At 45.6% G+C, this 26,140-nt stretch overlaps 1 protein-coding gene across 2 annotated transcripts in view; it reads left to right on the top strand.

Moving 5' to 3' along the window:
* ZCCHC2 (zinc finger CCHC-type containing 2) overlaps positions 1–26,140 on the top strand; it is a 233,224-nt gene that overhangs the window by 34,178 nt on the left and 172,906 nt on the right. For both annotated transcript variants that reach the window (XM_085606904.1, XM_085606903.1), the window contains exons 3-4: positions 3,027–3,103; positions 18,830–18,901. In XM_085606904.1, the coding sequence (XP_085463030.1) occupies positions 3,027–3,103; positions 18,830–18,901 (149 nt within the window). The remainder of the gene's footprint in view (positions 1–3,026; positions 3,104–18,829; positions 18,902–26,140) is intronic.

Here is a 26,140-nt window from a genome sequence, read left to right as displayed (position 1 = left end):
CAGTCAGTTTTATTTTTTGGATATGACTCCAAAAGGGCATTCCGGTTATTACTTGCCCTTTTGGATGATCTACGAATCAAGTCCTTTGGATACTGATGTATCTGCAATTCATTGCTCACTTTTGCTGAATGTTTTTTATATTTGTCCATTTCTGTACAATTCCTCCCCAACCTAAGAAATTGGCGCATGGGGAGATTGTTTAATAATTCTCGTGGATGGAAACTTGAGAAGCTAAGTAAAGAGTTATGTGCCATCGGCTTCTGATAGAGTTCAGCATAGAGTTCAGCATATACTTTGCCTTCTTTTGGATATAGTAGCAAATCCAGGAAGGAAAGTTGACCTTTACTGCATTCACAGCTAAAACGAAGTTAGATGTCTCGACTGTTCAGCCAAGCCTTGAAAACACTCGGAGATGACACATCTCTCTCCCAGATGACCAGGATATCATCAATATACCTCTTCCTTAACCTTGTGTTTATCTGGAAGGGATTGACCGCAGAGTAAATGTGTGTGGTCTCAAATCTGTGTATGTAAAGGTTTACCATACTAGGGCAGGGCAAACTGGTTGACTCAGACACATGGATATACTCCTGTTCAAGCTACAGTAATTCAGTAAGCAGCAAGAGGCCAGTGGCAACTAGACCTGTGGCTGCAAACTACTGTTGGCCTCTAGCCCGACACCCTGTGAGTGTTTTCCCTGAGGTCCTCGCAGACTTTAGAAGTGTACTCTGGGGGTTAATTGGGACTTAAAGGACTAAGTCAGAAGATAATCTTGGACTGGGGCGGACCTGGTGTGTGTATCTTGGCATTATTTCGTCTTAACTTTAAAAATTCATAACTCCAGTTTCTCTTACTGGATTATTGTCATTTTTTTGTTAAATTTTGTAATTCGGTTTGGAGGCTTTATTGGCTTGCATTTAGACTTTATTCGTGTTCTGGTACTGCAATAATACTTTATGCAGTACCCTAAGTTAAGTTGGTCTATCAAGTAACTAGAGTTCAGGTTAATTTTTAGTAACCTTGAGGGTTCACCCTCCCAAGGGTTGCGATTATTCCTAGAGGTGGGTGGACACTACCGATAACAATGCAATTCCTGAATGCCTTGACCTACTTGCATGCAGGTGTACTGCTGAAGATTTTCCACATATCCATTGCGCCCATTTGTGCCTTAATCGGGTCCTTTCTTTCCATGCTACCAGATGTGGATCTGGAGCTACCCCTCATCTTTTCACGAGAAAAAAAGTAACCTGAAACACCATTGTGCAAGGGCAAAAAAATGATACCAAGTTTTTTGCACTATTTTTTTCCATCCAAAGATTATACATAATTTTAGAGGCCTAACCCAAGAGCGTGCCGCAAATTGGCTACCGTTTTCCTGGTGTCCTGATAACTGCCAAACTAGAGGCTAAGTTGAAACAATGTCACAATTAAAGTAACTAATTTTATTCTACTGTTCTCGTTAAGTGAGACGAGGGCAGGACTGTGCTTTCTCCGAAAACAAGGACTTGACAAGATGTAAGAGAGACTGATATGATTACACACTACCCCAGTCTTTCCCAAAGGTTTTAGAACAACCACTCCATTTTTAGAACAAACTTTCACTACCTACCTGCCTTTAATGGACATGAGGCATTTTTTTTTTATGTAAACTGAAGCATTGTGTCGTAGTGCATTGTCGTTAAGTTAGCCCATTTTCCATTGAAATGGCCACTAGATTTGGAGAGACATAACAGTTTTACTGATAAAACATTAAAGCACACAAACTATAAAGTGTGGAAATAAGGTTACAGTGAATATTTACCATTTGTGTATCACCAATTAGTTTCTTGATTTGTTTGGATCATATTAAAAGCTGTTTTCAACACACGCTGGAATTACAAAAAAAATGTGCTTCATTTCTGCTTTGCTAACTGCTGAATTCTTATAATTCATTACAAGTGTTTACATTTTGTTGCTTGTTACAAAAAAAACATCCTTTCCTTTCACATTCCCTGTACTCCAGCACAATTGTCTCAAAATTCACTTTAAAAACTCATCTCACTTTAGTCAGAGAAACACAAGTAAACCCCAATCCCCATTTTAAAAGAGTAATCAGCAATTTGACAGAAATACTAGCCTGACATTTGACCTCTTTTTCTGAAGCAAATGTGACCAGATAAACACACAACTTGAAAACCTCTTCATTTATTGCTCTTGCTTTCCATGCCCACCGAAAATAGGCTTGCGACTTACAGTTTGGGAAATGCGGCAACTAATCCATGGAAGATTTTAGCAAATCAAGTAATGCACAAATGGCCTGTCTCCAAATGTTGTCATGCAAAGTGTTCAACAGAGACAAATGTGTTGCTGGAAGCAAGCTGCATGCACCAATGCCCAACCCACAATTCCTCCTATCCCCTTTACCCCTGGTATACAAGATGCGTAGGAATTTCTGATGGCTCACTAGCAGAGTTCTTGAGGATTGTTTTGGTGATACTGCTTTGAATAGAATAAGAAAGAGTTTTGCCTTGGACAGTAGGCCATGTCATAGGTAACATGACACTGAAGTTGTGAAGTGTGAATGTATGTAGGACCACCAGGTTAAGGTTTCATTGCTTACATTAACTACTGAGCCCAGAGTCCCTTGTAAGGACAGCACATAGCATTGTTTCTATCTGGCCCATTAAAAGACTGGGGCAGAAAGCTCGCAATAGTGAAATTTCATGAGCAAGTTGCAGTGTGACCCTAGTGAGTAACAAAGTTGATAATTGCAAAGGTGCAGTTGGATTGAGAATGACACTTTTCCACATGGGGCCTTGAAGGCTTGTCTTTGCTATTCTGAGGGCAACTGCTGGATTTATGATGCGCTTCAGCCTTGAGTATGCACAGAACAGACTTCAGAGGGCTTAGCTAATAGTGAAAGCATATTATTAATTTTCTACCCGTTCTGGAGAATGATTTTATTTTGCTGCTTTATTTTTGTTTGGACATTCTTTAACTTGAGACTGATAGGACCATTTATCCATTTTTAATGTCTTTTATTTTAGCGGTGCACATTGAGAAGATAACACTGAAAGGAGTGCATAAGAGAAGAACTGAAAAAAGTGTAGAGTACACCTTCAATGTAAGTAGCTTACATCCCTTTTTTTATTTTGCAAATCTGTTTGTTGAATTTTTCAGCCGATCTAGAGCAATAACAGTTACTTAATCTACTGTTGTATTTGCGTAGTCTTTCTAGTATACTTTTTTCCCAATATAGTTTTATAAAATTGTCAAACACGAGCATACGACTGGTGATCAAATGCAAAATCCAAAAGATTGAGACTGAGTTGTTGGGCCGGGGGGGTAGGGCTGGGACAGTTAAGTTATGTTAGACATTTGTAAAGCGCAACTGTTACCCTAGGGTGTCCTGGAGCTAGCTATCTGAGTGATGTATAATTTTAAGACCGGGTTATCAATCAAAAAGCCAGGTTTTTGAGGCCTTCCTGAATCCAAGTAAGTCAGTGATGCTCCTCAAATGGAGGCGGAGGTCATTCCATGCTTGGAACAAAGCTTCTGCCACCCCAACTAGCTTTTTTTTGTACGTGGTACTGTCACCAATTTAGCTCCAAGGGAGTGGAGTAGTCCTTTAGGCACATACCACAGGAATTGCCTCCTCAAATGATCAGGTCCTACTGCTTGTAGGTCTTTGTGTACCAAGCAGAAGGATTTAAACTGTACTAGTTTCTTGACAGGTAACCAATGAAGTCTTTGGATATCACTGGCGACAGATGCAAATTTAGATGTGCCGGTAAGCAGTCTGGCGGCTGCGTTCTGCAGAAGTTGGAGTTTGTGCAGAAAGCGGTCCTGAATTTTCAAGTATAGGCTATTACAATAGTCTAGCCCAGACATAGTAAGTGATGTAATCACCGTGCGCTGACTTTTTGGCAGAAACTGCAGTATTTTCTTGCATGTTCTGAGGACATATGATGTGGCCGAGACTACTGCATTGACTTGGTCACCAAAATTGAGTGTGTCGTCTATAACAACTCCCAAGTTTTCAACTTTCCTAGTAGGTGTCTGGAGAGAACCCATAGAAACCGGCCACCAGCTAGGGGTCCAAAAGGCGGGATCGTTCCCAAACAGGATAACATATGTTGAGTTTCAGACAATTTTTGGACATCCATCTCCCAACCTCTTCCATACAATCATGTAATCGTGTACCTATTGCATTTTCCTGCCCCGGTAACCGAGACGCCACAATTTGTGTGTCGGCATATGAGGGATGGCAAAAGCCAAAAGAGTTAATGAGGGGGGGCCACGGAGGACATGTACACGTTGGAGTGTGGGGCTCGTGGACGACCCTTGTGGGACTCCACAAGGCAGTGATAACAGTGTAGAGCAAAATTCACCTAAATCGACAATTTGCAGTCTGTCCAAGAGGAAGGACTTCAGGAGTTTCCATGCTTTACCCTGGACTCCGCAATCCCGCAACCTGTCTATCAACAAATCATGATGGACCGTATCTAAGGCTGCGGAAAGGTCCAGCATAATCATAGCGGCCTTGCCTCCCTGATCTAGGGCTATCCTGATCCCTTCCGTAGATTTTAGGAGCGTGGACTCCGTGCTGTGCCCCTCTCTAAAACCATATTGAGTGGGGTCCAGGACTTGAGCTTCTTGCAAATAAGTACTCAATTGAGCATTCATTTCTGTAGTAGGGGATCTCTGTGTATAGTCATAATCTAGTGAATAGTCCCGCCCATGTGCGTGGACCCCGGAGCAATAAAAAATAATCTCTAAAAGGTGACAAATCATGCAGACCTGCATACACCTTTAAGAGAGAATTTAATTTAAAGACGGATAATGCAGCCTATACCCACAGGCTACACTGTCCAGTACTTCAACTAGAATTCCACCAACATCCACAAACAGCACTGCCTGTCTAGTTTTTCTCCACATAGGAAAAAACCCTGCCTCTACCAGCAAAAGCCTCTGGAATGATAGAGAGGAAGGAGTGGACAGACAAGCCCCATAGGCTGCCATTATGTGGCTTAGAACAGGATACTGTGCCTTTAAGAAAACTTTCCAGATTTCCAGAACTTTCCCCAGTATCCCAGAATGCCCAGCAGGTCCCATTTACTTTCAGTTCTTTTTTCCGGCTCCTGCTAGCAGGACCCTGGAGCATTGAGCTCTCCCCTTTTCAAGGGTTTATTGGAGATTTTGTCAATTTTTGTCACTTTTTTCAAGTGCTTAGTAGCTGGTACTGTCAACATGCCTGGCTTGTTCGACAAGTGCCTGGAATGTGGTAGAAAGAAGGCTAAAACTGATCCACACGAGGTGTGTATAGGTTGCCTTCCCCAGTCCCACGTGCCTGAAGACTGTGATATCTGCCACTCGTTCTCAGCCAGGACCCTGAGGGACAGAATGAAAATCAGGCTTCAAGTTCTGGAAGAGAGAAGACTGAAGGCACCAGGTGGGTCTGGAGGGGCTGATTTGGCCCCTACTGAGGCCTCTGGGGGGCTCCCCAGGGGCAAGAAGACCAGTAAGCGCTCCCACTCCCCGTCGAGGGCGTCTACGGCGACGTCGAGGAGGATGACCACCATCTGTTCGCCGTCTCCCCAGGGCTCTGGGGAGAGTCGACGTCGAGGGACCTGAATAGGCCGCCGTCTACTACATCGGCATAGTCGGTGACGACGCCGTCTACGGCGCCGTCCAGCAGTCGGCGTCGAGATCGGACCCGGCGTCGGCGCTCGCCGTCGAGGGGTGATCGCCGTTCGCCGTCGATGAAGAGGAGACGGTCGACGTCGCCGTCGAAGAAGGGATCGACGTCGAGACACTCGAGATCAAGAAGATCGCCGTCGAGGCGCAGGTCGCCGTCGAGGAAGAGAGTCATCGGGATTGGTGTACTCTGTGGTGTATACGCCTCCTCGGATGCCTACGTCACCGCCTCCTCTCCCACCACCACCACCGCCAACACCGCCGCCACCTCCACCACCGCCTCCACAGCCGCGGACACTGCCTCCGCCGCCCCCACCTCGGTCATTGCCACGCACTCCAGTGGGGCTGCTGGCGGTTCCCCCGCGGTCGGTTTCCCTTCCGAGGTACCCGACTCCGCCGCAGGGGACTCCGAAGCCACGACGCCCGCGGTCGCCGGGACCGGCTAGACCTGCGGGCAGACCGAAGCCGAAGAGGTCGCGCTCCCGCTCTCTCAGGAGGAGAAGATCACGGAGCCATGGACGGTCATCGTCGGACTCAGGACGACGCCGTAGGAGGCACAGGTCTCACACGCGCTCCTCGACCAGAGATTTTTCCCCGACGCTGTCGGACTCGCCGGGGACTAGGGTGTCTCCGGTGGACGATTTGGTCTCTTTCCAAGAGGTGCTGTTGAGAGGGGCAGCAAAGTTGGGTATCACGGTGACGGTTCCAACACCCACGACGTCCGTGATATTCGAGACACTTCATAAGAAACATCTGTCTCGCCCTCTACTGCCTCTTGTACCAGGACTGGTGGAACCCGCGTTGGAGCTGTTCCTCACTCCCGCGGTGACGATGGCCGCCCCCTCCAGGCTCATGAAAAAGTATAGGGCCCCGGAGTCGGACCCTACCTTTTTGAGGGTGGACCCGAAGCCGGATTCGGTCATCGTGACGGCGGCGAGGAAACATGCGACCGCCCCTTCATCGACAGTACCGCCTGACAAAGAAAGCCGCTGGCTGGATTCTGCGGGCAGGAAGGTGTGTGGGACCGCCGCCACCACCATGAAGGCGGCGAGTGCAGGGGCTTTGTTGGGCCGTTACGACCGGGCCCTGTGGGAGTCCCTGCAGCAGTATGCGGACCTGCTGCCCCGGGACAAGAAGGAGGACTTCTTGGAGACAGTGCGCGAAGGCATGCTGGTTTCTAATCGGGTGATCGGCGCAGCGGCGGATGTATCCTTGTTGGCCGCCCACGCCTACTGTCATGGCGTCCACCAGAGGCGGCATTCGTGGCTGCGCCTGACGTCCCTCAAGCCAGAGGCGCAGCAAAGAGTGGCCAACCTGCCCTTCTCGGGGGGGAAACCCTGTTCGGGAAACATCCGGATGATGAGATGGCCCGCATGAAGGCGGAGGCGGAAACCCTGACGGCCGTCGGGTTGGAGAAGGCCGAGAAGAAGAAGCGCCCGTTCCAGAGGCGGTTCGGGTCTTCGGGCAGAGGGCGTGGGCAGGGTTCGGGACAGCAGCAGCAACAACAGCAGCAGTTCCGCAAGCCCTTCCAGAAGCGCCAGAGGGGTAGAGGAGGCCAGCAGGCTACTACCACTACCAAGGGCCCGGCCGGGTCTCGGCCCTGAGCGGCTACTTCCCCCTCAACCGTTACCCACTCCAGTGGGGGGAAGCATTCAATTTTTTCCGGCAGAGTGGAGAAAAATTACTCAGGACAAGTGGGTGCTGAATATTGTTTGCAATGGATACAGTCTTAGGTTTATCAGCCCGCCTCCAGCGATCCCGCCGGTCAGCTCTCGATTCCAGCTGAGAGAGCTCCAGGCGGAGGCAGACATCTTGTTGAGAAAAAAGGCGGTAGAAGAGGTACCTCTGTCTCAAAGGGGAAGAGGTCTGTACTCTCGGTTCTTCCTCGTTCGCAAGAAGGACAAGAACACAGTTCAGGCCCATTCTGGATTTGCGACAGGCAAACAAATGGATTCGCAGAGAGAAGTTTCGCATGCTATCGTTGCACCAGATTTACCCTCAGCTGCTCTGTGCCATAGATCTACAGGATGCGTACTTCCATGTGCCCATAGCACGGAAGCACAGGAAGTTCCTGCGATTCCAAGTCGGCGCCAATCACTATCAATACACAGTACTGCCATTCGGGCTAAAGTCTGCGCCCAGGACCTTCTCGAAGTGCATGGCGGTGGTGGCGGCACACCTGCGGAGGAACAAGGTGTTTGTCTACCCGTATCTGGACGATTGGCTGATCAAGGCTTCATCCTTCTCTGAAGCGCAAGATCACTTCCGATGGACGTGCGCTCTCTTGCACAAGCTGGGGTTACACGTCAACATGTCCAAATCGGTCACGACTCCGGTCCAGTGCATACAGTACCTGGGGGCCTCCATCGATACGCGGTCAGCAAGCGTGTCTCCTTCGGAGGAGAGACGGTTATCACTCCTTCGGAAGGCTCAGGACCTCAGGACTGCTCCATCGACGACAGTGAGGAAGGTGTCTTCTCTACTGGGATCGATGGCCTCCTGTATCTTCCTCACGCCTCACGCACGGCTACACATGAGACCACTGCAGGAGTGCTTGGAGGATCAGTGGGATCAGAGGACAGGCTCTTGGGACGACAAGATACGACTGTCGCTGCATGCTCTTCAGTCTCTGAAGTGATGGTGTTCGGCGGAAAACCTCCTCAAGGGGGTTCCCTTCCACAAGGACATTCCCACGACTAGTGTCGTGACGGATGCTTCTCTCCAGGGCTGGGGAGCGCATTCCGGGGACTTGCAGATTCAAGGAAAGTGGTCTCCTTTGGAATCGACGTACCACATCAATTTCCTGGAACTCAGATCTGTCTTCCTAGCACTGAAGGCCTTCCTTCGGTCCTTCCAGACCAACTCGCTGCTGATACAGACGGACAATACAACCACGATGTATTACCTCAACAAGCAGGGGGGGTCGAGATCGCGCACTCTGTCGCAGGAGGCGCAGGCGATCTGGCGCTGGCTGCTGGCCCGAGGACTGACGATTACGGCCATGCATCTGCCAGGGGTGCAGAATGCTCAGGCGGACGCCTTGAGCAGGCTGATTCAGGAAAACCACGAATGGGTCATAAACGACGAAGTACTAGGAGAAGTCTTCGCAAGGTGGGGGACTCCAGACGTAGATCAGTTCGCCACCGCCGAAAACAGCAAATGCCGAGACTTCGCATCCAGGTACTACCAGCGGGGGACGCTGGGGAATGCGCTATGGATCGATTGGTCGAACAACTTTCTGTACGCTTTTCCACCCATTCCCCTGATTCCGGCGGTGCTCATCAAGCTGTCCCAGTCCAGGGCGCGGATGATCCTGATCGCCCCGGAGTGGCCCAGGCAGTGGTGGTTCACGGACCTTCTTCACCGGTCTCTCCTTCCTAACATGCGGTTGCCATGCAGGCCGGACCTTCTCACGAAGTTCGGGGGGCGGATGGTGCACCCCAACCTCTCGTCTTTGAGTTTGGCGGCAAGGCTCCTGAAATAGTGCAATATGGCCATCTGAATCTACCAGACGATTGTATGGACATACTGAAGGAGTCTAAACGACCTTCCACTAGGTCATCCTATGCTTACAAGTGGAAGAGGTTCTGTATCTGGTGTAAGTCCAAGAACTTTGATCCGACAACATGTAAGGAAGATGTCATCCTTCCATACCTTTTACATCTGGCGCAGTCTGGCCTTAATTTCCATTCCATTAAGGTTCATCTGGCTGCTTTGACTGCTTACAGGAAATGCCCTTCACAGACTTCCTTCTTTCAGATCCCTGTGGTGAAGGATTTTTTGGAAGGCTTGAAGAAAGTGTTTCCTCCCGTCAGACTTCCCTCGCCTTGCTGGGACTTGAATGTGGTGCTGTCCAGACTGATGAAGGAGCCTTATGAACCCATTCACAAGGCTTCATTGCAGCACCTATCCTGGAAGGCGGCGTTCCTAGTGGCCATTACATAGGCCCGCAGGGTGAGTGAACTTCAGGCATTATGTTGTCAAGAACCTTATACTGTATTTCATGCTGCTAAGGTTGTGATGCGTACTCACCCTAAATTTCTTCCTAAGGTTATCTCTGATTTTCATGTCAACCAGACCATAACTTTACCTACGTTCTTTCCGAATCCCTCTTCACCAGCGGAAAGGTCTCTCCATTCCCTGGATGTTCGGAGGGTGTTGAAATTTTATCTGGATAAGACCAAGGATATTCGTAGGTCTGACCAATTGTTTGTTAATTATGGATCAGTCAGGACTGGTCTTGCGACCTCTAAGCAGTCCATTTCTAGGTGGATTGTGTCCTGCATACAATTGTGTTATCAAAAGGCTAATAAGACCTTAGGGGGTAAACCTAAGGCTCATTCCACCAGGGGCAAAGCTGCCACGACGGCTTTGCTGCGTAATGTTCCTATTGCGGAAATCTGCAAGGCGGCCACTTGGAAGTCGGTCCATACCTTTGCTGCGCATTACTGTCTGGACTCGGATGCCAGGGCAGATGCTCAGGTTGGGCAGGCTTCGCTGCGAAATTTGTTCGCACAGTAGTGGGTTTGTCTTGTTTGTTCTCCACCGCTGCTGTTGTGTGGGGATGGGCTTGCCATTCTATTCACTAGGTTATGACTATACACAGAGATCCCCCTACTACAGAAGGAGTAGTTTCTTTTCTGTAACTCCAGTTCTGTAGTAGGGGTATCTGTTATAGTCATAAGTGCCCGCCCTCCTCCCCGGTGGAGAGATATTTATTCATATGAAGAATGCTACAGGTCTGGCGTGCTACGCCTTCAAAAAGAACTGAAAGTAAATGGGACCTGCTGGGCATTCTGGGATACTGGGGAAAGTTCTGGAAATCTGGAAAGTTTTCTTAAAGGCACAGTATCCTGTTCTAAGCCACATAATGGCAGCCTATGGGGCTTGTCTGTCCACTCCTTCCTCTCTATCATTCCAGAGGCTTTTGCTGGTAGAGGCAGGGTTTTTTCCTATGTGGAGAAAAACTAGACAGGCAGTGCTGTTTGTGGATGTTGGTGGAATTCTAGTTGAAGTACTGGACAGTGTAGCCTGTGGGTATAGGCTGCATTATCTGTCTTTAAATTAAATTCTCTCTTAAAGGTGTATGCAGGTCTGCATGATTTGTCACCTTTTAGAGATTATTTTTTATTGCTCTGGGGTCCACGCACATGGGCGGGACTATTCACTAGATTATGACTATAACAGAGATACCCCTACTACAGAACTGGAGTTACAGAAAAGAAACTACTCCTTCTTTCTCGACCAGTTTAGCTGTAAGTGGGAGGCGTGAGATGGGACGGAAGCTGTTCGGGCCCTTGGGGTCCAACTTTGGCTTTTTAAGTAATAGTAATATTGAAGCAATTTTCCGAGATTTGGGAAAATATCCATCTAGAAACATTGCGTTGAATAGAGAGGTAAGTGTCAGGACAATAGGTTCAGACCCAGTTTTAACACCGCGACAGCACATGGAACATAAGGGGATCCTGATTTTAGTCGACATCAGAAGATTGTGAGTGTCCATAACGGATAGTGGTGCAAACTTATCAAAGATAGCCTTATGACCCTTTGTTGAGACCTTAGTCCTTTCAGTTGCTGTTCCTTTAAATGTTAAAAAGATGGCCTTAACTTTTTCCTGGAAAAACCTGGCGATTTCGTCACACAATCCCTGGCTCATCAAAAAATATTCGCTGGGCGAGGTTGTGCCAGGCTAGTTACAGGTTTGAAAAGTTCTTTGGCCGAGTTTTTAGCTAAATTAATTCAATTGGCAAAACCTCTTTTTTTAGTCTTAAACAGTAGCTGTTTGTATATCATAAGGCTTTGTAAGTATTTTTCTTTGTAACTTTATATTCTTTCCTCCAGTTTCGCTCCAAACGTTTACAACACAGTTTTTGGTCCTTGAGTTCCTGCGTGTACCAAGGTGCGAAGGGTTGAACCCTATTTGAAAATAGGATTTTCTTTGTGGCTAGCTTATTACAGGCTGCCTTCAGCCAATTAGTATAGTGTTGTGGCCTCCTCCACGTTTAGGGGCATTTTGCGTGCAGTAGAGGTGAGCAGATCTACTAGATCAGTATCCTCCACTTTATTCCACGCTCTAAATTCCCTCTCTCTTGGGGAGCCTTCCAGCCGCATGATGGCCTGAGATGGCCCATTCAGATAGTACTGCCACATGGTCTGACCAAACTAGAGGCAGCAAGCCCGTAAAAGAGAGGTATGTATAGTTTGAAAAAATACATCTGTGCCTGTCGGGTGAGTGGGTCAGATTACTTGCTGCCCGAGATCGGCACTGTTCATCAGGTTTATCAGGGTCGCCGTATCTGGATCCATGTGTGCATCCAGATGAAAGTTAAAATCTCCCAATATCGTATAGGAGCTGGCACCCATCCCCTCTTGCAGCAAATTCCCCAATGATGTGGCAAAGGGTCTCCTAGGACCCGGAGGTTAATACAGCAGAGTGCCTTTAAGAGTGTGATGATGGGCATAGGTGAGGCTAAAAAAAATCCAGTCTCACAGGCCTCATTTGCGGCTATGTGAAACGCAGCATTTATTGATTTATGATATGACTGCTAACCCCCCCGCCCTTTTCCTAATTGGCCTGTTTACTGTACAACTAAGGTATCCGTGGGTTGTGGCTTTCACTAAATCTGGACATGAGGAATCATCCGTCTATGTTTCAGTAATGAATGCCACCTTTTTTCCCCCCCAATCCTCAATTAGTGCTGCACACAACACTTTTTCACCAGGGATCTTGCATTCAACAATATGCACTTTACCACAGGTTTTAACAGTTCGGCTTTTAATGTTTTTTTCATATTTTCGAGGTTCAATGGGCTGGTATAGTATTTCAGATAGCGTGATTTTTCAGTTGGGGCAAGTCCCTGGGCTAGAGGGTGACCTTGTATTAAGAATATTACATAAGCACCTGGTGGCGTTACCCATGGTGTTTATACTCCGCAACGACTTACTAGAGTATTGTATAATGTTTGGCTTACCTGCACTGCTATGGGCAGGAGTGCCGGCGCGGGCTGAGGGCAGACTGGCTTGCCTTAGGCGCGCCTTTGGCGCGCTCACACCAGCTTCTCCAATTATAGTGTATGGGGTGAAAAAAACACTGGCCCGCTGACCGTAATAGCCCACAAAATGGTGGCCCCGCTGTGCCTAGTGCGGTCCCCCGGTATTGGCAGGGATTAAAGCAATTTGTACAAAGAGCAGAACAAATTCACCACAATATAAAAACGAAGGTTTTTTAAAAAATTTGACTAAACAGATAAAACCATTAATCAGAGATGCGTGCAAAGTCTGCAAATAAGACGAAGACCCTCCTGGCTCAAGCCTCAGGAGGATGAAACCAAGCGCGCTTGCGCCAGCCTCACCAATTAGTGTCAGGGGTGGAAAAACACTAGCCCGCTGACCGCATTTCCCCTCAAATGGCGGCCCTGCTGTGCCTATCGCGGTCCCCCGGTATTGGCAGGGATTAAAGCAATTTGTACAAACAGCAGAACCAATTCACCACAAAATAAAAACAAAGGATTTTTTAAAATTGACTAAACAGATAACCATTAATCAGAGATACGTGAAAAGTCTGCAAATAGGACGGAGACCCTCCCGGCTCAAGCCTCACGAGGATGTAACCTCCTGAGTGTGAGCGATCATGGGAGTAGGCCATGGCTACTGGGCACACTAGCATAAGAAACATATATAAAACTATGGGAATGTGCAGGAAATCAATAGTGGGTATAGGATTCCTAAGTTACCGACAAACACCCCCCTGCAAGCTAGATCTCCAGGCCGGCAAGAGGCACTGGCAACAGCTGACCTAGGTAACAGACTAAGAGCCTCAAGCAGGAGTTGCCTTGTATCAACGACGTGAGAGGTTGAGATCCCTAGGCTAGGAGTCGGGTTGGGTTCATGGGACCAGCACAAGTTTGTTCCTGTGGGGTGTAGACAGGCAGTCCGGAGTGGAGGATGGGGATCAGGTGTCTGCTTAAGTGCAGTCTGATGTGGATCCAAGGGTGTCAGCCAGCTGTGAGAGCAGTGTCTCCCAGCCATTGGCCATCCGTCGACAGCGCAATCCTCTAGCATCTGCTCTGTGCAATGCCACTGCCACTGCTTTTGTCTAGTTGGTAAAAGAGCCACATCAAAATTCGGAGCTCGGCAGAAATGAGAGCTTTGAATGCATTCATAGTGGTTTTTGGCTATGAGCACGAGATCCAAGAGGTGCACCACTCAACTGTGTTTTCAGGTTCTCTTATCGATTCCCAGGGCCCCCGCATCCCACAAAGATATACGTGCTGTCCCTTCCACACGCTCTAATCTGGACAGTACAGTGCTCTAGTATGTTCCCAGTGGGGTTAATCCCACACCATGTGTCTCAGTTCAGTCCCTGGGGCCCGCATCTAGTGCTGGTGTTCATTGGACTTGGGATATGCATGCGAGGCACGAGGGAGGAAGTAAGACCTTAGTAGCTTGCATCTTAATAATGTAGCATTTGTATTGTAATCCTAAATTTTACCAAATATATTCAAAAATAATCATTCCAAAGGCCAGTGCCTCGAAATATTTACTTTTGTACTAGTTAGCTTGTTTGTACCTCTCCAGAATGGGCAGTTGTAACATTGAGATCATGATTTGAAACCAAACAAAGAGATGGGCATGTCCGACAGTCTGAATTAACCTATGATTTTATTGCAAGTCCCTTTCGAAAGGCATAAAAGACTGATACACACTGAATTTCTTTTGGCATGGCATTAGACATTAGGTGCATAGAGTGCTTCTTTCAAAGTGTTGATTTTGTTTGTGTCCCCAAGTGAAATGTGACTATATAGCTGGTGACTCTTATACAGCAAGATCTTGAGGATATGGACTGGTGGAAGAACAAAAATAGCCTTTATGTAAGATATATGCACTTTAGATAGTGATGCTTTGTTTTCTTCCAGAAGGACAGGCACTTTTCTGGGTAGAAAAGTGTCATTCTTTTAAAAGTGAACAACCCAAACCAGGATTATGCAATATAAACTTTTCTAACTTTTTAAAAGAAAGATTTCGATTATTTTAAGGACATAGTGGTGAGGGTTATGGATCACTTCTTTATACTTCTCAGCAGCTCTCTTGAAGACTGTTCAACTGCCTCACAGTACCTTGAAATTAGGAACACCATATTAAAACAAACCAGTTATAATCCATTCGGCCCTGGTCGTCATGGAGTCTACCACTTACTATTGTGTTGTGCAAACCTCTAACTTCACATCAAACTCATCGCTGTGGAATGTAGAGAAATGTATGTCCTGTGTCTGTACTGCATGACAGGATAATGCATGTTCTAAACTTTCCAGGCAACCTCTCGCAATACTGGCTTGAAATTCAGTTAATTAAAAGTGGAGTCTGCTGACCAGTCTACCTCCTCCATTGTAAACTGTTCCCTTAATAAAATGCCCTGGATGGTATATCACTTATTGATGAATCTGTGCCAAACTGTGAAAGGTTATGGCCTCTGCTATGACCCAGTGGCCCATTGGTAGAGTAAGAAATTCCCCCGAAAGGCATCCTCCTTGAAATCTGAAATTGTGGAACCTAGGCAGACTTTAACCCTTTATCTTGCAATCGTATGCCTAAACGCACTAATTATGGGACAGTCTGAAAAGGTTGAGTATGAAATGAGTATTCAATGTTACCCTGCCGAAGTAAACACCTTCCTGCTCATACTTCACCAAGTAAGGTGTCACCTTTGCTGCCTACCCACCTGTGTGACGAGGATAACCGACGGTCCCTTTGGCATTGTGCACAGTCCATCTGAGCGTCCTGTTTAATGTCAAGAGTATGAGTACGGCTAGAGCTAATATTACTATCAGAGGTACTGCGCTTCTCCAGAACAATTCCACCAGCAATATTAGGAAGAAATTGTCTTCTTTCAGCACTAGTTTCTGACCTGCAGTTCATGTTAACTGATTACTGAAGGCTTTTTCCTCCGTCACCTTCCGCTAGACAGACTTCTCCATCTGCAAAGTCTCCACCTGTGCAGCCATCGACTTCACAAGCTCCACGGCCTATACTTATGCCTCCATCGGCACGGCACATTCTGCAAACAGCACCTCTTCAGGATCCTACATCTTCTGATGATGACCGAGAGGAGGTTGAGCTCCATGAAGCTCATACTGAATGGGATGATTATCTTTTACCAACGCCATCATCTCAAACGCCCCCTGATGCAGAATTTCTCCTCCCAAGGATATAGGTGGACCTCCATATAACCTTCGTAGAGCAGCTAGAAGGTTCAAACTTCCCATGCCTAAAAAAAGACTCTTTTCGTTATGATTTTGAGGAGCCCTTTTGAAAGAACATTAGGGCTATACCTATTGTCTATTACATCTGGGGGGAGGGCATAAAGGGGATGAAAAATCCAACCACAATTTCTGCGGTGTTACAACTTCTGAATAAAAAGTACAAGATCCCCGAAGATGCTCCTGCATGTCTCGCAGGGCACCCCAAACCTTATTCCGTAAAAACCTTTCAGCACTAATTTCAGCACCTGCAGACAAATAGGGTAGGCACATTAATAACATCGGAAAACGTTTTTCCTCAATATCTGCACTTGCAGTAAGGGTGGCAAAGTCTTTGGCTGTTCTCTGGCGATACGATTGCCGGATCTGGTCGTACATCGCTTCATACTTAGACAAACTTCCCAAGGACGTAACAGGAGGGTGAGCGCACATCATCTGAAATTGATTGCGCTATAGACATTGCCACTACTAGTTTCCGACTACTAGCAGGAGCAGCAGTGTTAAGAGGACTGGGCTGACTCGAAATCATCTCTTTCAGTTCAGAGGTTCAAAATAATATCTTGGACCTTCTTTACAATGGCAAAGCCCTTATCAGGAAACATGTCAGTGATGCTTTCCAGGCCATCAAAACCGACTGACACGGCCAAATCATTGGGGGACCCCGCAATATAGAAAAGTGTGTCTGGGCATGTTCAGTGCCCTATCTTGGTGGACTCAGCAGGCACATCTGTCATCCTGCATTTCCTAACTAAGGCTCTTCCTTTAGTCATTACCACCGACATGTCCCTAGACGGGTGGGGAACCTATCTCCAGGATCTACAGATCAGCTGCAAAAGGCAACCTTCTCTTCTACATCTCCACATCAATCTGCTTGAACTCCAGGCAGTGCATCTAGCCTTGCAGGCTTTCCTTCTCAGATTAAGACATGTTGCAGTGCTCATCTGCATGGACAATCCCCAAAATACACTTCATAAACACGCAAGATGGCACAAGATCTCACCTGTTTTCCCAGGAAGCACAAGCTATCTGGGTGTTGTCCATCCATCACAGGATGCATCTACGAGCAGAACAGGTCCCCCGGCAAACCAAATACTATAGCGGACACACTCCGCAATCTGACTACCTCTTGCCATGCATGGAAAATCAAAGGATCCTGGACAACCTTTCTCAAGTGGGGCAAACCAAATCTGGACCTCTTTGAAACTCCTCAGAACTGGAAATGCCAGTTTCCGGTAAGCTGGCATCCACGCCCGGGGCCGTGGTGGAATGCATTTTCGATCGCATGATCTGGAATCATTGCCAACGCCTTTGCTCCGATTCCTCTCCTCCCGAGAGTCCTCATGAAACTCAATCTAACCATGCAGGATCATTCTCATAGCTCCAATGTGGCCACACCAGCATTGGTTCACTGATTTACTCCTCCTCTCTGAGAAGTGTCACATCCGGCTGAAGTAGTTGCCTTCTTTCGTGTCAGTAGGCCAAGGGCTTCGGGGTGGGAACAAACTCAAGAACAAGAAGGGATGCCATCAAAAAAGAAGCTAGTAAATTAGTGACCAGAAAGCCAAAAAGTGAGCAACTGCCTGGCTCAAAACCCACTTTCAACTATTGATCTTGTACACAATAGGTATTAAACAGACAGTGAAACGCTGTATGTAAGTGAGACATATATAAGCTGCTACATTTGCAGTTATTGGAATTTTATGACTGACGTGAATGGCTGCCACCAATGTACCTGATGCCTGTTCAGACCTATACAAAGTATTAGTGTGTGAAGCAAGGAAGGGCCAGTGCAGGCTCGACTGCTTCCAAAAAAAACATTAGTTCGCTTTCCATGCCCACAATGCCATGTGGAGTACTGCCATGCAGCTTATGCACGTGGCTCTTGAAAAGCTTCATGCTACAAAAGGTAAATTACCTGTATTCAATCTTTTCACTATGAATGTGTATACAAGGTCCTCCCTTGATCATGTCTGCAGCGACTGTATTATATACCCAACGCTTTTCCAAGCCCTCCCACAAGATGGCATACCAATGGACAGCGTGGCTGTGTTGTGTAAATCTTTAACTTTATTGTTAAAAGTAAGTAACATTTCCTTATACTGCCTTTAGGGATTGGGTTGCCGGTTTCCATTTTTGCAACTGCAAGAGACTGGTTTGCAGACGCTGGTGTCTCGCGGTTACCTCTAGATGTTACTAGAAGGTATTTTATGAATAAAGCTTACCTCGTCCCACCCAACATCACTTTGGGCACAAAGTTATAATTATGGCCACTCCTCCAGAATTTTCCTATTTGAATCATGGTGTAGGCCAGTGTGGAAAAGCTCTGATTAAGACTTAATTTAGCACCTAGACTAATTTTTCAACTCTCTGCTCATTCTTTTTATCCATTGATGAGCCTCTGAACCTCTGAGTAATGTATTTGGTGAGGCAGAAACAAGAACATTCTCTCAGCTCTGGACTGCCTCAGGTTTCCTAACATTTCGCCCTACAGGGATTGCCCCTTATCTAGGCATGCATACTTAATGGACTTCTTGAGTACTACATTTTATGGGTTCTCTCCCACCGCTATAGTGCCTGTTGCCTAGAAGTGGTAATACATGTCAGTATTTAAGACCTGGTTAACGATTGGAATTTATGGGATGAATATCATTCCTGTAGTAACCCAACTCTGAAACTGCTGTGTGCAGTTCTGAGCCATTCATTCCATACCTTATCTTTCTTCTCACCAGTCCTACAGGTAACCAGTAAGAAAGATAACAAAACAGCTCGAGCTGAAAGTTTAAGGTGCTAGAATATGGAGTGTATTATGATGTGCCGGTTTGTTTCCACATTGTCTTTCTTTTTAAGTAATCTAGGCATTAAGCACCTGTTTGTTAACTTTCTTTTCCTGTTTTTAGGTGACTTGGTCAGATTGTTCAGTCACATCTGTAAGAAAATCGCATCAAGATCTACAGAAATTTCTGCTAATGGTATGTTCAAGTTTGAGGTGAAGTCTATGGTGCCACATTACTGTCTCCCGAATGGTGATGAGTGTTAAGATTGGTTGTGATTTTTCTGCTGTCCTTGACTGTCTTTTATTGAAGGTATTTGCTTTCATGTTGGAATCCTGTCTAAACTATTTTACATAAATTAAGAATACTTTTTGTCTAAGGAATACTGTGCATTTTTTTTATACCTGTGATTCCTAGACAGTCCAAATACTTTCTTCACGTTTTTTAAATAAGCAAGGGTTACTCCGAACTGGTGTCCTGCGGACTAAATGAGGACGTTTAACTCCATTGGAACAGGTGTCTTGTTTCTTGCTTTTTTTTTGCGCGCGTGTGTGCGATTCGCACTGATTTACTAGTCAGTTGAATATATTTTTTGTCAGCTGTGTGGAATGCCTTCATATAAAATTCAGCTTCTGCCTTTTATGAGCCGAGTTTGAAGACAGCCTATTTTGGTCGAGCCTAGCGCTGCGCGCATGCGCTGCTCTGCGAGGCATAGTGTAGCTGGTATATGTAGTGCAAGGACCTCCCGTCTTTTCTATAGGGTGTTGGTGCCCGTCTTAAATGCCCACTTTTATTTGGTGGATATTAAAGCTCAGACTACTGCACCCCTTAGTGAATTCCTGGAAATTCAAATTTTTTTTAACAGCTTTATTTGTAATTTTATAGTGCAGAGTGATGAGAAAATTACATCATCCATTCACACTTTGCGCAGTGCATCGACACCGGTGCTTATCACATAGCAAACTAGAATCTTATTAGAGAACATTTAGTTACACAACACCATGGCTTTGAGCACTGTTTCAGGAAGACTAGAAAGATATGATATTTCATAAAAGGAGGAGGTTAATTCAGTGCCATGCCACCTACAAACTAGCATATCGGTTCACAGCTTAGAGGACAGCGACATCCTAGCCATCTGTCACCTTATCACTTCAGGCATAGCCTGACATTATATACTGAGGTACACCATCCTTTTTAGGTCTCGGCTTTGAGATAGCAGCGCACATGTGCTGCTCTCGCAATCGGAAAGCTTCTTGGAATCAATACAGATTCCGAAGCTCAGAGGCGGAGTTGAAGCTCCGCCCATTTTTTTAATTGGCCAGCGTCAGCTTCCATGCAAAACACTGGCTTTTGATTGTAAAGGAGGCTTCTTAGTCCCTCCTTGTTGCCGCCTTGTCTCCTTTTGGCCACGCCCACCGGGATTTGATCCTTTACCGGCGGCGTGACTCTCTCTCCTTTGTCCCCACGCACTATTTTTCTTCTCACTTGGCTTTGGCAAAGGCAGCCGCGTGTTTACTTTCACATCGCGCTTTCACTTAAACTGAAAGCGCGATGCGAAAATAAACAGGCTGCTGCCTTTGCGGTACCGTGCTTGTTGTTTCCATGATGTGCCCCGAGATGCTTTGCAGATCCATTAGAAGCACTTTCAACCCACATCGAAACGCTCATGATTTCCTAGGAAAAGCGTAAAGAACTGGAAAAAAACTTTGTCAAAGGTGCCAGAGACGGAAGGAAATATGTTTACAATGCCGAAAGATCCATATTCTTTCAAGTTTTTCAGACCAGTGCCCATGTAGAATCTGCTGTTGGATGCCTCGTTTACTTGCATCACAAAGTAGTGATCCACTAAGGGACTACGGCGGGTAAGTGCTAAGCTTGGACTAACTTGGGTTATCGTCGGGTGAGGAACGGAGACCCTTTACAACTCCTTTAGTACATCATGTACCAACTCTAGCACACGTTTGGGTTCAGCGGTTGAGTCTGTTTATCTTAAATGATTCACGGACGTCCATTTAATGAGGTATGCTTGTGTGTGTCATTCCGTCTCTGCACAGTGCTCGCTCTGTTTTAGTGGCGACAGGATGGCTCAGTGAGTTAGACGGTGGTCTCATCTGCCTGTCACCGGTTCTACTCCCGTCAAGGGCAACGCAGGCGTTCATCCGTCTCAGATTGGTGTGTTGTAATCATTAAACGGGATAGCACCTGTTAGTGTTACCTCTTACAAATGCCACGAAGCGCTACTTAAAAACATTATTCATTGCTTATAATAACTATTATTTAAGTTGAGTAGACAATGTATGAAGTGCAATATAAAAGCGCGTTATTCAGTGGGGAAATAAGAGCAGTGCCTAGCTATTGTTTGAGGCTCTTGAAATGCGACTTATTGTCAAGTTAAGCTATAGAGACCCATAACGAGTGGGTGGTGGCAAACTTTTGCCACGCATTTTCATGGGGTGTCACTCACACTTTAATGTTGCATAAAGCGCGTATTATACTTTGGTCACATCAACAACATTTATATAGCACACTCTACCAAGTGCCTTGTTTCTCGGCACTCAGAAAATGTGTTATGACAAATTAATTCACTTTTAAAAAGATATGTTGAGTGAAACACCCTGAATTCAAACATTGGACTGTCCAATCACCCACAAACCTCTGCAGTAGTTGCAGCACCAGTACACAGAGGGTTCTCATGTTTTTTCCACCTGATGGTGACTTAGAATGTGTGCTGTGAAATGAATTCTCGTGATCTTCACGCCTGCTTGCAAAAGCCCAAAGCCACTGCTTAGTCTCAACTTTCACCAGCAGATTAAGCGCTGATCGTGCCGATAACGCTCCCAGCTACAAGCAGGGCCGGCTTTAGCGCTGGTGGTGCCTGTCGCAACAATGTTTTTGGTGCCCCCAACAATGATCTCTTTCACAGATTCTCTCATGAACTGCTATCCCAAAAGGGTTCTCTGGGACAAAAGCAGCCACCCACTGAGCTATATATCCACATTAAATACAGTTCTGTGTTCTTCAGGGTATACATTCTTTACAGCAGGAACATTAACCCTCTATACTACCTCATGATAAGTCACACTGCAACTAGACAAAACTTCGATATCTCTCCAGCAGGAACATTATTTAGCGGAAATATCTCGACATTTTTATTGCTGCCTAAAAACTGCTGGATACACAAGGAACTCAGCAGCAGGTGCTTTTAAAACCGTGAGGTATTTCTAAACACAGCATCCTGAACCCCCCCCCCCCCCCCACCACCCCACCTACCAATGACACTCTTCGCCTCCCTCCAAGATATCAGCGCTAGGTGCATCTGCACCGGGAGCAGCTACAAGCCTGCACCTTCAATGCGCTACGAGTTATGTATTGGTATACCAATGGAACAGCACTCACTTTTTTTCCTTCACTTTGCAAGGATGAGAGGTTGAGTCGAATCTGCTGAGATTCAAACCTGTGAACTGCTGATGTACCCTATTATAGCAGTAGGAGTTTAGCCCACTGGGCTATCCTGCCATCCTCAGATCCCACTTTGGAAGGCGGCACATAGTGCTCTTTAAGAGCCCTTTTAGCAGATCTCACCCCACAGATATCAGAATCTGCTTCAACGGGTCTGTGTGTACCTATGCGATCAGCCTGTGTTTTTCCAGGGTCTTCTTGTCAGAAAAAAAAGTCACACATTTTATTTACATCGCAGAGTGATTGGTTTTTGTGCTTCTTTTAGGTGTTTGGTGCACCAGAGACTAGCGCCACAAAGTAACGAAGCGCTTTAGAGCGAGCATTATTTCTACAGCAGCACCACCTCCGACACCGGATGTGTCAATGTAAGCTGGGGTAAATCTACATTGCATATATTTGCAATCTGAAGCACAGGAGGGAGCAGGGCTCCTGTCACAAGCGTTTTGCGTGAGTAGTTGTGGCTCACTACTCACTTAACTGTGACTTACTCCGGTGTTCGAGGAGAAAGACACACTCATGGAAGATATCTGTCAAGTCTGCCCAAAGTTATGTGCCCAGAATCACACGGGTTTTAGAAGCTAAAGTATCAAAGGTGCTATTAGAAGCCAGACCTTTAGGCTCCAAGGTCTGCTGTGCAGCCATTACACCAGATCTTGTCCGTCAGCTCAGCCTTTGACTGACGCGCAACGGTATGTTTGCATTTTTATTTTTCAGCTATTGATGAGTTTATTTGTGTTCCTAGGTAAATGAGTTAATTTACTTAATCTAACACACAAGTAAATGCAAAAATACATCAGTTACATTTTAAGGTAATGGTATATAAAGATAAGCTAGCTAGTTTTGTAATCAAAATGTGTCTTCTGAGTAATAACTGCTGTCCGTATTGACTGTACGAGTTTGGTGGGATTTAATTTATAGTAAAAGTGAAACTTTCATATGTTAGCTCTAAAGCTTGTTCTTGATAAAAAAAAAAAAAAAAAATCAACATGGTTATTTTACCAATATGGTACCAATGTTTGATTCCTTTAAAAAAACATATGTGCATGTCTGTTTTAAACCAAACCGCAAACACATGGCATGATATCTCCTAATGTATATACTGGGGTTTATTTCATAGCGCTCGGTTTTGTGAGAACTACAGCCTAAGAAAACAAAGTGGCTTAGACAATGTATCTAACTCAAAGTACAGCTGAAGCTACCTCAAGGCGCTGTGCTGAACTAAGGTGTTTGAGCGGTTTAGAATAGATGATTATTTAAACTCTTGTGTGAAATAGAAGTTTACTACCTATGCATAGAGAGTAGGGATAACATTCCAGAAACGTAACCCGAAAGTTCCCATGGGACTCCCCACATGATAATTAAACTTGCCCAGGGTCACACACTTGGTTAGGTGGGGTAGCAAGGGCAGAATTCTCGAGGTTCATAGCCGGGAGGTAAGAATCCGTGGGCCTTATCTCCTAACATTTTCTCTGGATGAAGACTGTCTCAAGAATGTCTCAAGTCAGAAAAATACATTCTGATAAGTTTATTAGACGGAAAATCTTGTATGTCTGTAAGTAATTGTATATAGAGGTGTATGTTCATTTCCCATTCAGTAGATCTTGAATATTTTAAACGATAAACTCCTGTAGCCTCCCTATTATATATTCCCATTTACTACCCTAAAATAAATAAAATATGACAGCCCCAGGGAGAAGTGCTGGTACACCCCTTGGTTAGGTATCCGTGCCTGAGAAGTGTTGTCAATACTCAATAAATTACCGGAGCTCTGGGAGGAGAGCTGACACTGGACTAAATAAAGTACCATTGCTCTGCTAAGAAGGGCTGACACTACCCTAAATAAAGTACAATAGCTCTGGTTAGAAGTGCTGATACTAGACTAAATAGAGTATCATAGCTCCGGTGAGTAGTGCTGGCACTGCCATAAAGTATCATAGCTCCGGTGAGGAGTGCTGGCACTGCCATACATAAAGTATCATAGCTCTGGTGAGATGCTGGCACTGCCATAAAGTATCATAGCTCCGGTGAGGAGTGCTGGCACTGCCATACATAAAGAATCATAGCTCTCGCTGCTGATGCGCCACTGCTGTGCGCCCCAGTGATGAAGGCCGAATTTAATGCAGCCAAATTTGGAAGAGGTGGGCATGCACAGCACAGACCTACGTCATCTGAAGGAGTCAGGGCAAGGAGGAGGGTGCAAGAAGCTGCCAGCACAGCTACGATAGGAGAAACATTAGACAGGTGCATGAAAGACCAGGACGAAATCCATTTGATCCCAAAGCGGAGTCACGTGGTCGGGGGGGGATAAGAAGGTGGGTGCAACTAAAAAGTGGAGTAGGAGGAGGCAAGAGCTCTGATGTAAAGAAACAGTAGCTCAGTAAAGCTGATGGACGACCAGGGGTACTACCGGTTGGACAAGGTTTTACAGAGCAGATTAAGGCTGCTCGGCCCTCACCAAGGATAGACGCAGGTGCAGGTAGAAGTGATGTTTGGCAAGGATTGTAGGGGGGAGAGGACATGGGAGAGTTACACGAATAGAACAAGCATTGATAATGCAATACGTCTTGCCTTTGATTAAGTTAAAGCCATTTGCTTTGCTAATGGTATTGTATAGCAAAGCAAATGGCTTTAACTTAATGAAAGGAGAGACCTATTGCATGTTTAATGCTTATTTAAATAGGCATGGGAAGGGGACCCAAGTTCATCCGAATTTTGTGAACGGGTGTGAAGGGAGCTCAGGTGATGACATTCAATCCTGGGTAATCTGGCTGTGAGGCAAGTGTGGTAATAACTTGACTGAGCTCTGAGAAAGAACCGTCTGTCTTGCTATGCCCCTATAAAACTGAATGGGTCCATTTGCATTGAAATTCAAATAAAATATCCATATCAATTGAGACACTAACTTGCAGTAGGTTTGCGCCTAAATACATTCCTGCCAAATGTGACCTAGCTCCCCGCTTCCCCTCTAATAGTACCATACATCGCTCTCAGTTTCACTATTTTGAAGTACCCTTGCATTAAAATTGTTAAAATTCTCCTTGTGATGTGTATAGGCTAATGTCTTTGCTATTCTTATTCAAATTACTAGCCAGGTGTCCTCTTCTATCACCACCCCTTATTTCCTTACTTTTGTTTGCATCCAGGAGGGAGCTTTTCAATCACTGAATTAAGTTTGAGATTCCTCTCTAATTTGGTGTGGAGTGTGAGAAAGTGGCTCTGTATATAGTGTCCCTTAATAGGTACAGGGTGTACAGAGTCCACAGACCCCAAGGGTTTAACAGAGGTTAAAGTTAGATATAACCTTACTCTCCAAAGTGGTAGCCTGGTCGAGCAGTAAGGCAGTATCAGAGGACGTGTAAAGCATTTGTTGTACACACTCAGTCAGCAAATAGTTCCACACACTCAATAACTGAACTCTAGGCCAATGGTTTGTATATAAAAAATATATGCTTGTTTTATTTTAGAACCAACACTTGGAATTAAAATATACTTTCTCGACAGGAGATGTTTCTTAAAAATACTTTTGTATATGCAATAGACTTTTTAGTAAACAGTTACAAATAGTTGCAGTAGGCCAGCGTTTTTCAACCTTTTTTGGGCAAAGGCACACTTGTTTCATGAAAAAAATCACGAGGCACACCACCATTAGAAAATATTAAAAAATTTAACACTGTGCCTATATTGACTATATATAAAGTAATTCTCTTGAATAGGAATCAAATAAACACAAAGAAAGTATTTTATAATTACTTTATTATGAAATAGTAAGTAAACAAATATGAAAAATTATAAAACACTGGTCTTATTGATCAGTGCGCAACCTGGGCCTGTTTGGCTGAACACAAAGCTGATATTCTGGCTGGAATCGAAGAAAGACACACACGTAGCTCTTCGTCAACAGCTCTCAGTCTCTCTCTGTATTTAGTTTTTATAGCAATCATGCTTGAAAAGCTCATCTCACACAGATATGTAGTGGAA

Source organism: Triturus cristatus, chromosome 5_2 (genome assembly GCF_964204655.1).
Source record: "Triturus cristatus chromosome 5_2, aTriCri1.1, whole genome shotgun sequence".
NCBI lineage: Eukaryota > Metazoa > Chordata > Amphibia > Caudata > Salamandridae > Triturus > Triturus cristatus.
This window is presented reverse-complemented; position numbering and strand designations above follow the sequence as displayed.